The following is a 13893-nucleotide window of genomic DNA, read 5'->3' as shown; positions in this document are numbered from 1 at the left end:
AAAATAATCACTCCAAATCATATCCGCTATGTAGCTTTGTCCATAAAAGGTCAGAAGAATACTACCACCTTTACTTATACAAGTCACAAGCTGGGAATGGGAACTGAGAGTAAGAAAGAAGATATCCTGAAATTTTTTCCCTCAGTTTATATCAGGACTCTCAAACTGTGAACCAAAGGATGAAACCAGTTGAGATCTCTCAGATTTTCAGTTTTGTCAGCAGGTACCCAGTCAGTCGCATGTGTCTTTTAAAGAATTAAAAAGCTACAGGTTGCACCTCCCTCGTCTGCAATGGTTAGGACCTGACAGGCCTTGAACAAGGGAATTTGCCAGCCCAGGGGAGGTCCAAAGCTTCTGCTGCTAAGCAGTCCCACTTACTCTGGAGCTGATGCAAACCCAACCTTTGTGCTCCCTGGGGACGTCTGCCCCGAGGCTCCCTAGGGCTGCCAGGGGCTCCAGCGCCAGGACACATGCTGTCGCAGAGCTGCCACAGGGCTCTGGTCACCCCTTACTCCAGCCCTCTTCGGGGCCCTGTGGATGCTGGTTCTGACTGGGCTACCAGACACCAGCACTGGAGATGCTGGTCTTGGCCCCAGCTCCAGGACTCTGGTTCTGGAACATTCATGGTCCTGCCAGACCACAGATGTTCCTGGATGAAAGTGTCCCATATCCGAGAGGGGCAACCTGTGCTGAAGTGAAACTGAACCAGAAAAATATAGTTAAAAAAAACAGGAATCCAGCTGGAATGGCAAGGGGGTCCTCCCACAAAATCTGCATCCAGGTCATCTACTTCACTCTTCAACCCAACTGTTCGATTGGTACCTCAAGGTTTGTCTACATAGAGTACCAACACATACAAAGGGAGGATGCAATTTCTAAAGCACAATGAAACAGACAGCATTAAGCAGTCCTTTAATTACTTCAACTGTGTTCTGCCCATCACATACCCTGACCTCACAGCTCATGCTTTTCAGTCTCTCTTTTCAAATCTAGTGGACTTTGTACCATTCACTATATAAAAGTCTTAATTCAGTGTACAATTCAGAATATGCTGAGCGATCTTCTCTAGAAAATTAACATTCAAGCTGACCTGAATGTTTCACTATTGTTGTACCTACCTATAAAATACTTCCACAATACCCACATATTTTATATTCTAAGGTGCTTTTACAAATTATCTATAATTCTGTTCTACTCTACTGATCCTTGTGAACATTCTAGTATTTATATTGGTATTCCTTTCACAGAACATACATATAATTATTCCAACCCTTTCATGGTTAGATTGCTAATATCCTTCTCAAACATACTGAGAGCCTCATTGTGTGCCATGGAGAATACACTCAAAGATCCAAGAGGAATTCTCTACTCACACTCACCGGGTTCCAAAAACTTCATGTCTTTTTAGACAGTCTGAGGTTATGAGCAGCACCGATGGTTGACACTAACTGCATTTCCAGTACATTCAGCAACCCTTCATATAGGCAATCAGGCTCTGGCAATGCTGCAGTGCCACCCCCAGGTCCTCATATTTATAGCACTGATGGGAGTAAGGGAGGCTATGAGGACATGCAATAAACCATTTTTCCAGGCCATCACTGGAACATAGACACAAATCCTCTTGCTAAAAGTTAAGACTAGATTTCTTTCCTATTAATTTCCAAAGTGAGAACAGAACCCTATACAAAACAGAAGAAGGAAATGGAGAGATGGAAAAGGAACACTCCCTACCCTACCCTAATGGAAGCTTCCAGAGACTGGGTGTAACTTCCATAGCTCTGTCTTGTCTTCTATTCCCTGACGTTTTAGTGAATGGGAGAAAATAGCCCATCTGGGGGAAATGGGACTTGAAGATGCCTGTTCCTACTTGCAACTGCCTGTAGAGCATTCAAAAGCACCTGCTACCATGGAGAACTGGGGTACTTCATAGCCACAAGAAAAGATGAAGGTGTCTAGCTGGAGCCTGTGTATGAACTTATGGACTTGTAGCTGCTTTCCTCATTCTGACAACAGCCTGTAGAAAAACGAAGCTGCTGCTTCAAGCTGAGCCTGAAGCAGGAAGCAAGTGGGAAGCAGGCTAACGAGGAGCTGGGGATAAGTCCCTTCCAGCAGAATGGCTTCTTCCTTCCTGATGGAAAGATGACAGGAACATATCCCCTGTATCAGAACCAGCTGCAGCCATACCATTGGAAAACGGATTTAGCAGGCTGGCTCAGTCTGAAGGGTCATGAACGAACTGCTATATCCCTGTATTTTCCACAAGATACTGAAGTGATTCAGTCCACAGGCTACACCAGGCAGATAGCAGAACACGTACATTAGACATTGTACAAAGTCAGAGGACAGTAGCTGGACAGGTGGACTTAGCTGAATGTTTGATGAATGTGTTCATTAACAGTTTTTTCAGTTAAGCGTGATTCAATTACTGCTGGAGAGAAGTCTGTATGTTTACTTTGTAATTCTGTTTAAGTACTTCAGTAATTCAGTAGAACCTTTGTAGTGTTTGAAGAGCAAATGTCAATATAAAATACATGCAGCCAACAAGTCCTGAGGCACCTTATAGACTAAGAGATATTTTGGAGCATAAGCTTTTGCACACCTGACAAAGTGGGTCTTTGCCCACGAAAGCTTATGCTCCAATATATCTGTTAGTCTGAAAGGTGCCACAGGACTTCCTGTTGTTTTTGAAGACACACACTAACACGGCTACCTCTCTGAGGCTACGTCTACACGTGCACGCTACATCGAAATAGCTTATTTCGATGTAGCGACATCAAAATAGTCTATTTCGATGAACAACGTCTACACGTCCTCCAGGGCTGGCAACGTCAACGTTCAACGTCGACGTTGGGCAGCACCACATCGAAATAGGCGCTGCGAGGGAACGTCTACACGCCAAAGTAGCACACATCGAAATAAGGGTGCCAGGAACAGCTGCAGACAGGGTCACAGGGCGGACTCAACAGCAAGCCGCTCCCTTAAAGGGCCCCTCCCAGACACACTTGCACTAAACAGCACAAGATCCACAGAGCCGACAATTGGTTGCAGACCCTGTGCATGCAGCATGGATCCCCAGCTGCAGCAGCAGCAGCCAGAAGCCCTGGGCTAAGGCCTGCTGCACACGGTGACCATAGAGCCCCACAGGGGCTGGAGAGAGAGCGTCTCTCAACCCCTCAGCTGATGGCCGCCATGGCGGACCCCACTATTTCGATGTTGCAGGACGCGGATCGTCTACACGTGCCCTACTTCGACATTCAACTTCGAAGTAGGGCGCTATTCCCATCCCCTCATGGGGTTAGTGACTTCAACGTCTCGCCGCCTAACGTCGATTTCAACTTCGAAATAGCGCCCAACACGTGTAGCCGTGACGGGCACTATTTCGAAGTTGGTGCCGCTACTTCGAAGTAGCGTGCACGTGTAGACGCAGCCTGATACAGGCACTAGACCCATATAAAGTAAAGTGGGCAAGTCCCACAGTCTTGACACAATCATTGTCCTCAATGACAGATTTGCTAGTGTATACATGAGGTAATAACTTCAAGGGATGGAGCACAGATTAATTAAAAATAACTCATTTTTATGATGTATTTTTAAACTTCAATAATTTGAAGCATTTATTGAAAACATACAGGTCCCCACTTCCCCAGGGTCTTTTCACATTACATTACTACTAGATCATTATTAAACACACACGCACAGACACAGCATCACCCTACACCAGTCTCGATGGAATGATCCCTAATAGCAGTCAGAGAGGTAGTCGTGTTAGCCTGTATCTTCACAAAACAAAAAAGCAGTCCTGCAGCACTTTAAATACTAACAATAATTTATTAGGTGATGAGCTTTTGTGAAGTGACGAGCTAAGGAAGTGGAACTGTCCCACACAAGCTCAACACTTAATAAATTATGTTGTTAGTCTTTCAAGTGCTATAGGACTGCTTTTTCCCTAATAGCCATGTCTCTCATAGGGAGGGCTGCAAGAAAACTCCAGGGGGTCCACCAGCCCTATTGACTGACCCCTCCCCTCCTTCCCCCTCACCCTCCCAGTGCCTCCTGCACAACCTTTCAGAGCTGTGCAGGAAGTGCTGGGAGGTAGAAGGAGTAGGGACAGGCACACTTCAGGGAGGTAGTAGAAAAAAGTGAGGCAGAAGGAGGAGCAGGATGACTCTGTGGCAGGGAGCCTCTTCGGGGAAGGGGTGAAAGTGGTGTGGGTTCTGGGGCTGAGTGCAGGCACGGTGCTTGAGGTGCTGTGAAAATTTTTAAACAAAAAAGGAGGGGGCTCAGGTTGCTGACATTTGAGACCCGCTACCTTACACTTATATTCTGGAGGGGAAAGGAGTGAGCTTTTTCTCCAGACCGCCGAGCCTCCCAACTGGAGAGGACCAATGCTCTTAAGAATTACCTATGATGCATTCAGGTCTCTGGTAACCCTGAGTTTTAGCCCTTCAAAGTTGTGGAGAATGAGACTGGACAATTCCTTGACTGTGGGTTACAAATACATTTGGGAATGTTATTCGTTTCCATTCCAGTATGAAGTTCCTTTCAGAACTTGTTGCATAACTTTCCTCTAGATAATAAATCTAAACCCAGATGCCTTGTACATACACTATATTAATCCAAATGTTTACGAACATCTCCTAGCACCTACTCTAATTATAAATCTGTTATAGGATTCCAACAGACCTCTTCTGAGGGTTTGACTGCTAAATTACCTCTGAATACCAGATATGGAAGTTCCTTGGGCAAGACAAGTCGGTGTCAGAAGGCCCACCTTGAACATTTGATACCTCATTTTGAAATCACGTTTCATATGTACTAGAAAGGTATCTGATTTGATTTACCAGGAGACTCACATTTTAGCAAGAGAATGATTGTTTGGAATTTGAGAGTATCTATGTTGGAAAATAATCCATCACACATAGCTGGTTCGTGAATTGTACATGTTACTTAGGAATACCACTTACTAAAGCACCGCATTCATAATCCCTGACTTCCCTGTTCAACCACACTTGTCCTTTTCAGATTTCCTTATCAACATATTTTTTCTTTGTAACTACAAACAGGCAGTTCTTTTACTAACCTAGCTGAGCGTGTGCCATAAGATCTGCAAGCACAGTGGCAGCAGCGGAGGCAGTAGCAGTATTGGAAGCAGCAGCAGGTTTCCCTCCTGGATGGGATGAGGTGGAAGATGCAGAGGATGAAGTGGAGGAGCCCTGGATAACCCGGTTAAGCCAGGGCTCTACGTTGGAATGGCTCTGGAACGGAGTGGAGGTGATCCTCCCTTGCCGACGTAACGAGCCCTCATCTTCTGATGCAGACGATGTGTCTGTGATTAAAATAACGATGACAGGCATGTAATGTTGGAATGACCCAACAGAGGAGAACATGAAGTGTTTCCATGTTCTCCATTTGCACTTCTCATGCACTAAACATGAGATGCGTGTACTAAGCGTATGGCACATTCACATGCACAAATTCCATTTGACTGCCACCCTTTCATAGCGCTAGTGCTCATCTTCTATACAGGCTTACTGGAAAACAAAGTCTGACAGAAAACATTTCACATTAATTGCTTTATTTGGAATGACAAAAATACAGACTGTGAAATAAACCCCTTCAGTGTAAGCTATTCAATATGTATAGACAGTAACCATGTAGAATAAGGACATTCTGCAAACACACTTAGGGCTCTGTATTTTTGTGTAGTGTGAGTAGAACTATCCTCTGTTAATTAAAAATCCAGCATTGTTTTCCATGTGAAACTCTGCATAATGTGATTTTGCCTAGATTCATAAGAACAATTATAGCAAATGGCACAGCTAAAGGCCAGCTCATTTCCTGTTGGTAAATCTGTGCTGCTTATTAAAATACTTATTTTCAATATGTTTACTTTCATCACAACCATAACAAACCCAATTAAAAGGTACGTATATAACACCTAGTCCAGTTCATTACATGGATGAATCTTGAGGCCTTTTGTTACAGTGGTGTCAGCCAAAGACTGCTACAGCTACAGCTTGAGAACTCTCGTTTTAACTGCTTGCTCAAAGTTGTTTAGAACTTTCTGAAACTTTAATCTTTTGGACTCTCATCTTCCATGTTAGAAATCATGATGTTTGGGCCGAAGACAAACATCTCAGGGAAGTAAGGTTTGCTTGACTGAGACAGTAGAGGGAAATGCATTTTGTCACCTGATGGAAAAATCCTTGCCTTTCTTAACAATACCTAACCACACAAAACAGCTGAGGTCCAAAGCTGAAATCTGGCATAGAAGTAGCCATTATTGAAGAGGGACGTGTGCGTGTTCCGAAGAGAAACTTTTTTTGATCTGACACAAGTATCTGAGTATTTGATCTGAGGTTCAGTGTTCACACATTTATTTTTGCTAAACTCATTAATGAAAAACTAAGGAATGATGCACTACACATACACTATCAACTACGAGCTTCCCAGCAAACTGGTTACTAATGTACTCTAAAAGGGATAACTGAGGCTGAGGGAAAGGCTGCTGCTGACTGCAAGAACATAAGAGTGGCCATATTGGGTCAAAAGGTCCATCTAGTTCTGTATCCGGTTTTCCAAAAGTGGGCAATGCCAGGTACTCCAGAGTAGATGAAAAGAACAGGTAAAACATCAAATGATCCATCCCCGGTTGCCCATTCACAGCTTCCGGAAAACAGAAGGCGAACAGGAACAGAGAAAGGGCCCTTGTCAGGCTTTGGAAGGTGCAAAATTGCTGAGGAAACGTTCCAACCAGCCTGACGTGTTAGGTAGGGTCTGGGAACTCAAGGACCCTCCAGACTATTCCCATTACCTCAATCTCCACCAACCCTCATGGGGCTGACAGGTTTCTCCTGGCTCTAACCCAACGTACTTTAAGCAGCTCAGTGGCTGGGGAAGTTGCTTTGTGGGGGAATTCTTACACTACATAAGAATAAGCATTGTTCTGTGAAGCCTGTGCTCTCTGCCAGGCCAGCAGCAGGGATGGTGAAAGTCAGAAGAGAAGAGCCCTTTTGATGAAATAGTTACAGTGTGTGGGGGAAGGGTATTCAGGCAGCTGAAGAGCCAAATATTTTCAGATTATGGCATCTGTGTTACTCTATACAATCTGTGTACATCAGCAAAGTCCTGGAACTTGCAGCTCCTCCTCAGGACTTACTTCTTCCACACCTTTTCAAATGATGCTACCTGAGGAGCCAGAGTTAACCTCAAATACATGAAATCTTAACTTTAGTATTTCCTAATTTTTTGATGTTTAACTTTTTAAATTTAATGTACCAGTAACAGTTCTGGCATGGAATTGGAAATTCCAGGTTACATATAGTAACAAAACGTGAATATTGCCACATGCTTCTGACATTATTCCCTGGAGTTGCCATGAGTTTCACAATGACTGTTTTTAAACAGTGCAAAACTATAAAAATTGGAGATCATTCCTGTAAAGAAAGAATCATCCAATGGCTTCACCTGGGCTGAGCAAAGCTAAACTTCAAATCAACCCCCTGATCATTTCTCTTCAAATTATGGATTTATGCCAAAACAGGATGTATTTTGAGTAAAAATACATTTATCTGAACAACAGTTATTCAGAGAGATACAGCTGTAATAGATGACCATTCTTGAATCTTTGTCTTGTGTGTTTTATTTCTGGGTAACTCCCACTGGTGAAAAGTTCTTGGCTGCTGGTTCCAGCAAGGGGCATTTTAGCTTCCTCTCTAATAAGGCCAAAGCATACACGTAATGCCTGCAACTTGCACTTACTTGGAGGCTAAAGGTGAAAACTGACTATGGAAACAAACTAATCAAAGTAAGTTTACCAACCCTGCAAGTAGGAAAGGCACCGAGTAGTGATCCCTCTCCAAAGTATCTCTAGGGAGCCACAGTAACCGGTGAATAGTTCTCCTGTCACCAAATAGTTGGATCTTGAAGAGTTGTGCAGAGAATGCTGTTCCTGCCCTACATATCTCCTCAAAGAAATCTGACCACAGGTTGATTGACCACATGTGTGGCAGCAGCATATTTGATGTCACAGTCGAATATAATTTATACAGGGAAAAAATCCACACTAAGGACACAAGAGCATGATAAAATGTTAAGATGAGACTAATTGATTAAAAGGGTATTTAACAATCTCTGAAAGGATTTTATCTTTGAACTTCAGTATAAGGAACTAGAATCTGCAGCTTCCTCAGCCTGTAACCTGAAGTTACTGCCATGGAGGAGGTGACATCTTTTATGAGTAAAACTTGAGTACTTCAGTATTCAAAAGAAACTTTCTGTTTATACACACTAAGTCCCACAAAATTCCTTATGACAGGAAATTGAAATAGAAATATGTTTTACCTAGAACATTATTGCAAAAGACAGAACTCGTGGGTAAAGGTGCTATTTGGGAAAAAGTCTGTAACCCTGATGTATGAAGAGCAGTGTTCATGAGTGTGAAAAGTGATCCACATAGGACGTTCTTCAATAGGCCACAAATGTTTTCCACTTGCACTGTATGGCCATCTGCTAGAAGAATTCCAGGCATTTTGGGGAACATCAGAATCCAACACACTTCAACTGTAACTCATTGGCAACCACACTGATTGGGAAATGTACCCAGGCTTAGACGCAAGAAAGTACCATCATTCTACGTACTCAAATGTGGCAAGCTTCTCAATGCAATGGGATCAGTTACCAGCATTTTTACAAGGTCAAGAGTTTTCCTTCACCAATAGAGGTGATGAGGATCAATACCTTTTTTCCTGATTTTAGTCAAGAATTTACTGCCACAGGTATTCAGATATCCAACTCCTCTTCCTAATCAATCAGGAAGATATTGTCCAAAGGAAACGTCAGTGATGCACACAGAACACCAGTAATTTTTGTTCGTAGAAATGGTGATACAATTATTTTCCATTTGACCACTCTCAGATCCAGGAATGATCAACTTAGACTGTTTGTAACCATGTTATCCTTCTCTGACTTGTATGGAACAACTAGTAATGTCTTCATGTGTAATGTCAGTTCTAATATCCCGATACAGAAGGAATGAGTGAATCTTACTTGCTTCCATATTTGTTCATCTAAAATGTGGTAGCATAATTACCTATTTGGATCACAGACCCATTTAGGTTACCACATATCTGATGGTCTGGAGAGGATTTAAGATTAAACTTCCCTGCAGAATTTGATGTATATTTTATTCTCTGAGGCATCATATACCTAGAAGCTGCAAAGCTACACCCTGTGAGCTCCCCATTCCAGGCAGGATGCACTGATACTTATTACCATATGGACTGGAGTAATCTGTGAGACCTTCCCGGTTACAGGCTGCTCTGAACTGCCACTCAAACATGTATTGTAGTGTGTCCATTGTTCAGATGTAATACAGGAAATGTGGCTTGCAAGACTAGAGATTTCAGGGCTCATAGTGGTTTCCACATAGGCAGGAGTGCTAGGAGTAACAAACACCCTTCCAGCCTGCTGCTTCATGCATTCAGCAAGGTCTGTGCTGAAATCTGAGTGGCAAATCCCAAATTCCAGGCCTCATTCTGGGCGCAGTCATTTTATGTGAGCCCCATCTAGCATGGCTTGTATAACCCTCAATTTTCTTAGGTACGAGCTGAAGCTTTGGGTCTAAATCCTAGTAACTCCAGCACTGGGTGAGACTGATGCGCATTCTACCAAAACGATACCCTTCCTGATTGGCCAATCCTTCAAATGGGGGGAAATATTGGTTTTTGTTTTGTGTACAAGCATTACCAAATATTACAGGAATTCATGCAACACCAATACAAAAAAAGGACTTAAAATGGTTTGGGAGCTCTCCTTTCAGCAACAGGGAACTCTGTGTGATGTATCCTTGTGTGTGCAGACCACAGCAAATTCCAAATTTCATAAGCAGTTACCCTCACCTAGAAAAACCATGATTGCTCCTCAAGATAAAAGCTGACCATTTCTTTCACTGGATATCAGCTGGGGTCTTCTTCCGCCTCATTAGGACTCTGCTCAAAGTGCTTTGCATCCAGCTACCTCAGTTACTGCCATGTCAGAATAATACATTCCTTCCTTCTTTTGCAGGCAACTGATACTGTAGGAGAAAGTATACCCTGCAGTTTCCTCACAATACTTATGATGGCCAGAGCATTCTCAAATATGGCACTATGGAGAAGTTTATCTAAACTGAATTCTATAGCCATGCCTCACAAACAGAACTCAGTGTCCCTGAGGTAATCAGGACCATAAAGGGACAAAGGGCTAGTTTCCCCTCCCCCCAGGGTAATCCTCCTGAACAGAAAAGAGATGACTGGCTGCGCTCTCAAATCGGTCAGAAGGACAGGTCTTTTCGATCCCCAGACTCAGAGTTCCGAACGCTGATTGCTGTTGTAAGCCAAACAGAGAAGCAGGAGCAACCCTACATCTAGTAGAAGAAATAAGTTGGCTTCTTTGCTGTTGCTTTGCCCTCATCAGCTCTCTGAGGGAGGACGACTGCATGGTTGCCTAAGCAAATAAACTGTTTTAGAAACACTTTCCATCTTCCTCCCAAAGGATTCTCACCTCAGACAAGCCACGGCTGAATCTCTACATAAAAGCTCAATGCTCACAAAACACACATGCCTGTATGCTTGGGCTGCAAAAGGTAGTGCAGATCTGATGTCATGCTGTTTCCAAACACATCCAGATACCACTTAAATTGTACTTCAAGGAATGGAATTCACCAAGATTAGCACACACCTGCTGAAACAGACATTGCAGGCTAGCTAATCCAACCTTTCAAAAAAACGTGGAACAGCGTATTGTCAGTCTGTGACATGAGACTTGTGTTGAGAAGGAGAATCAGCACATCTTGTAACCAAGAATTTCCTTTTCACATATCTCTCAGCTCAGGACTGAGTGGGTGGAAACCATTTCTTTATTTGCAGTGGGAACTATCAGCAGATACATCATTTGAAGTATCTTGGAATGGTGCCAGAGAAAACAAAGACCAAGGAGAGGGAAATTCCATTTTCATTTTGGCTCTTACAAAGAAAGATGAATAGTCACTTTTTCCTCCTTTGCCTCATGGAACAGTTACGACAACAAGTAGTTTTCCACCACGCCTGGGGCCCAACACTCTTATTCGTAATGAGCTTCATCCCAGACAGACACCCAAAGTACTGCACTGATTCAGGAAGTTGTAGGACTGATGTTAGCATTGACCATGATTGCTGCAAGACATCACGGATGATGCTTCAAAGCATCTTTCCTGGACACCGGATTCTTAACTGAAGTGATTATTTCAATGTGCCTGAATACCCGCTTCAGGTTGTCTCCTTGGAGGCGAGTTCATGCATCAGGAAGCTATGCAATCTTCACATGTAGCTGGGTGCTGTACTCTGGTCTCCTCAAGGCTTTCGATTGTGAGGCAGTCTAGGAAAAGTTGAAGTCTAACCTGTTAAAGGCACTGAGGGTGTCCAAGAGAAATTTCAGACACTCAGCTTGAGAAACCATCTCTTAGCAACCCCAGGAAACACCCCAATATAAACCAGACATTGTTATATTTTTCGGAAATTAACAGATCATAACAGTGTCACCACACAAAAATACTTGCAAAGTTTTTAAAGGCAATTAGCCTTCCTATATCTGAAAGGCAAAAAGGGTAAAGGGAACAAGAAACAGAGGCGGCAGACCATGAACTTAGACTGCCACAAATATCCCTACAAAGTACACTTTTATTAATTAAGGTAGGCAAAGAATCCATGTATGCATTACAGAAAGGACATGCAAATAGCACAGGTTCCTGCAAAGGCAGAGGGACCAAGAGAAAAAAAGATGTGTCCCAACAATCAGGAGAGGCACAACAGCCCAGCTGTATTTCCACTAACAGCGCTAAGAAATGGAACTGATGTGTAAGCATCAGAGGCCACTGCTGTCTACTTCAGGGCAGCACCCACAAGAAACATAACACAATCAGCCATTCAAAGCTTTGGAGTTGGTGAGAAATTCACTTACATTTGCATACAGGACACTGACTTCAAAGCAGTTAGCTTGCTAGGACAGCATGAATCTGGAGAAGGTGTTTCTTATTTTTAAGATCTATCTGTGATGAGAAGGCATGAGGCACCTAATATTTTATCCTTCCTCTCTTTAAAATTAATAAAATTACAGATTTTTTGCAGAGATCCAGGGTTTGTTTGTTTTTTTTAATTCTCTGGGCTAAAGAGTCAAAAATTCACAACAAATGATGAGCTCCAAACTTGAGCCATAAGTGATTATAAACAAACTAGGAGCTACTTTACAAGCTAGGATCTTTTTCAATAATTTAATTTTTTAAAGCATTTCCCACCACCCAGAGAAACGTGTCCCATGAAACATTTAATAAAGAAGTTACAAAACTTTGGCATATTTTTTCCAAAGTTATATCTTTGAGGCAGTGTCTACACTAGCCCCAAACTTCGAAATGGCCACGCAAATGGCCATTTCGAAGTTTGCTAATGAAGCGCTCAAATGCATGTTCAGCACTTCATTAGCATGCGGGCGGCTGCGGCGCTTCAAAATTGACGCGGCTCGCCGCCGCGCAGCTCATCCCGATGGGGCTCCTTTTCAAAAGGACCCCACCTACTTCGAAGTCCCCCTATTCCCATGAGCGGATGGGAATAAGAGGACTTCGAAGTAGGAGGGGCCCTTTTGAAAAGGAGCCCCGTTGGGACAAGCCGTGCCAATTTCGAAGCGTCGTGGCCGCCCGCATGCTAATGAAGCGCTGAATATGCATTTCGGTGCTTCATTAGTAAACTTCGAAATGGCCATTTGCGTGGCCATTTCGAAGTCTGGGGCTAGTGTAGACGTAGCCTGAGAGTCACAAACAAGCTTTTTGTGATTTAGAAGGGCTGTCATTCACTTTAAAGCTTTTCTAAATTTTTGAGAGAGAGACAGATGATGATCTGACAGTGACCAAATTTAAACTAAATTTTAGCATTAGGACTAACATTCAAACAACAGGTAAGATGCTTACTGCAATAAATGGGAGACTTCAAAAGTCAGTAGAATAAACACGGCATTCTCTCATTATTACATCTGCATTGTTACGTTTACCTGACAACATTTATGTATGCTGACTTATTAGATACCTGGAGGCGTGTATGTTTCTACTGAAGAGTGTACAAGAACAGAGCGTCTTTTTGATGGCATAGGCATTTTCCTCTCTTTGTATTTAGCCAAAGCTGCTTGTACTGCTTCAGTGTGCACATCTAGATAGCAATAAACAACATCATTAGTTACAGAATTAAATACAACCAAATTTTCCTTCTAAAACATTATACGCACCACAGAGTTAACCTTGTTTACAAATTAGTGGTACTGCATCATGGTTCACAAACAGTAACTATTGAGTCTGACAATGTGTGCTCAGGTCCATTGTTCTAGTAGCCATTTGCCTCACAAGCACTTAACTAAATACAGGTTAAACCTCTCTAACCTGGAACACTCGTTTGCCAACATCTATAATCTGTCACGATTTTGGTTAGGTGGATGATCACATATGGGTGTGGCCAAATTTCCCATGGTCCCATAAAGTTTGTTTACAGTCACCAGTCCTGGCTCTCAATGGCCTGTGCTGTTATTTAGCTGTAATTTTCCTCTAAATGTCTTCTAAGAGCCCAGTAAGCAGTGCAAGTGTTGGTAACGTGCTAGAAAATATTGACTATTGTCCAGAAATTTCTCTCATTCAGCACCAGTCAGGTCCCAAGGGTACCAGACAAGAGAGGTTCAACCTGTAAAAGCAACATCTTTCCAGTCTCAACAGCACCAGTTTTTTCACCATGTTGGAGAGTCAGAAAGCACAAGGGCCTAAAAGCCAAACAGTAACAACATTTTCTGTTTAGAAGCTGTGATTGGTAGTTAATCACCAACCCTAGCACAGTCAGTGACACA

At 42.9% G+C, this 13893-nt stretch overlaps 1 protein-coding gene across 7 annotated transcripts in view; it reads right to left on the bottom strand.

Annotated features, from left to right (window-relative positions):
• The window catches only part of DIP2A (disco interacting protein 2 homolog A), a 167865-nt gene that overhangs the window by 85554 nt on the left and 68418 nt on the right, over window positions 1-13893 (bottom strand). For all 7 annotated transcript variants that reach the window (XR_012646329.1, XR_012646330.1, XM_075000617.1 and 4 more), the window contains 2 exons: window positions 13092-13211; window positions 5081-5326 (listed from right to left, as the gene is read on the bottom strand). Coding sequence is in view for 5 of the 7 variants with exons in the window: in XM_075000617.1 (XP_074856718.1) it covers window positions 5081-5326; window positions 13092-13211 (366 nt within the window). In the remaining 2 variants the exon portion in view is untranslated. The remainder of the gene's footprint in view (window positions 1-5080; window positions 5327-13091; window positions 13212-13893) is intronic.

This window comes from Carettochelys insculpta, chromosome 8 (genome assembly GCF_033958435.1).
Source record: "Carettochelys insculpta isolate YL-2023 chromosome 8, ASM3395843v1, whole genome shotgun sequence".
NCBI classification, from domain to species: domain Eukaryota; kingdom Metazoa; phylum Chordata; order Testudines; family Carettochelyidae; genus Carettochelys; species Carettochelys insculpta.
This window is presented reverse-complemented; position numbering and strand designations above follow the sequence as displayed.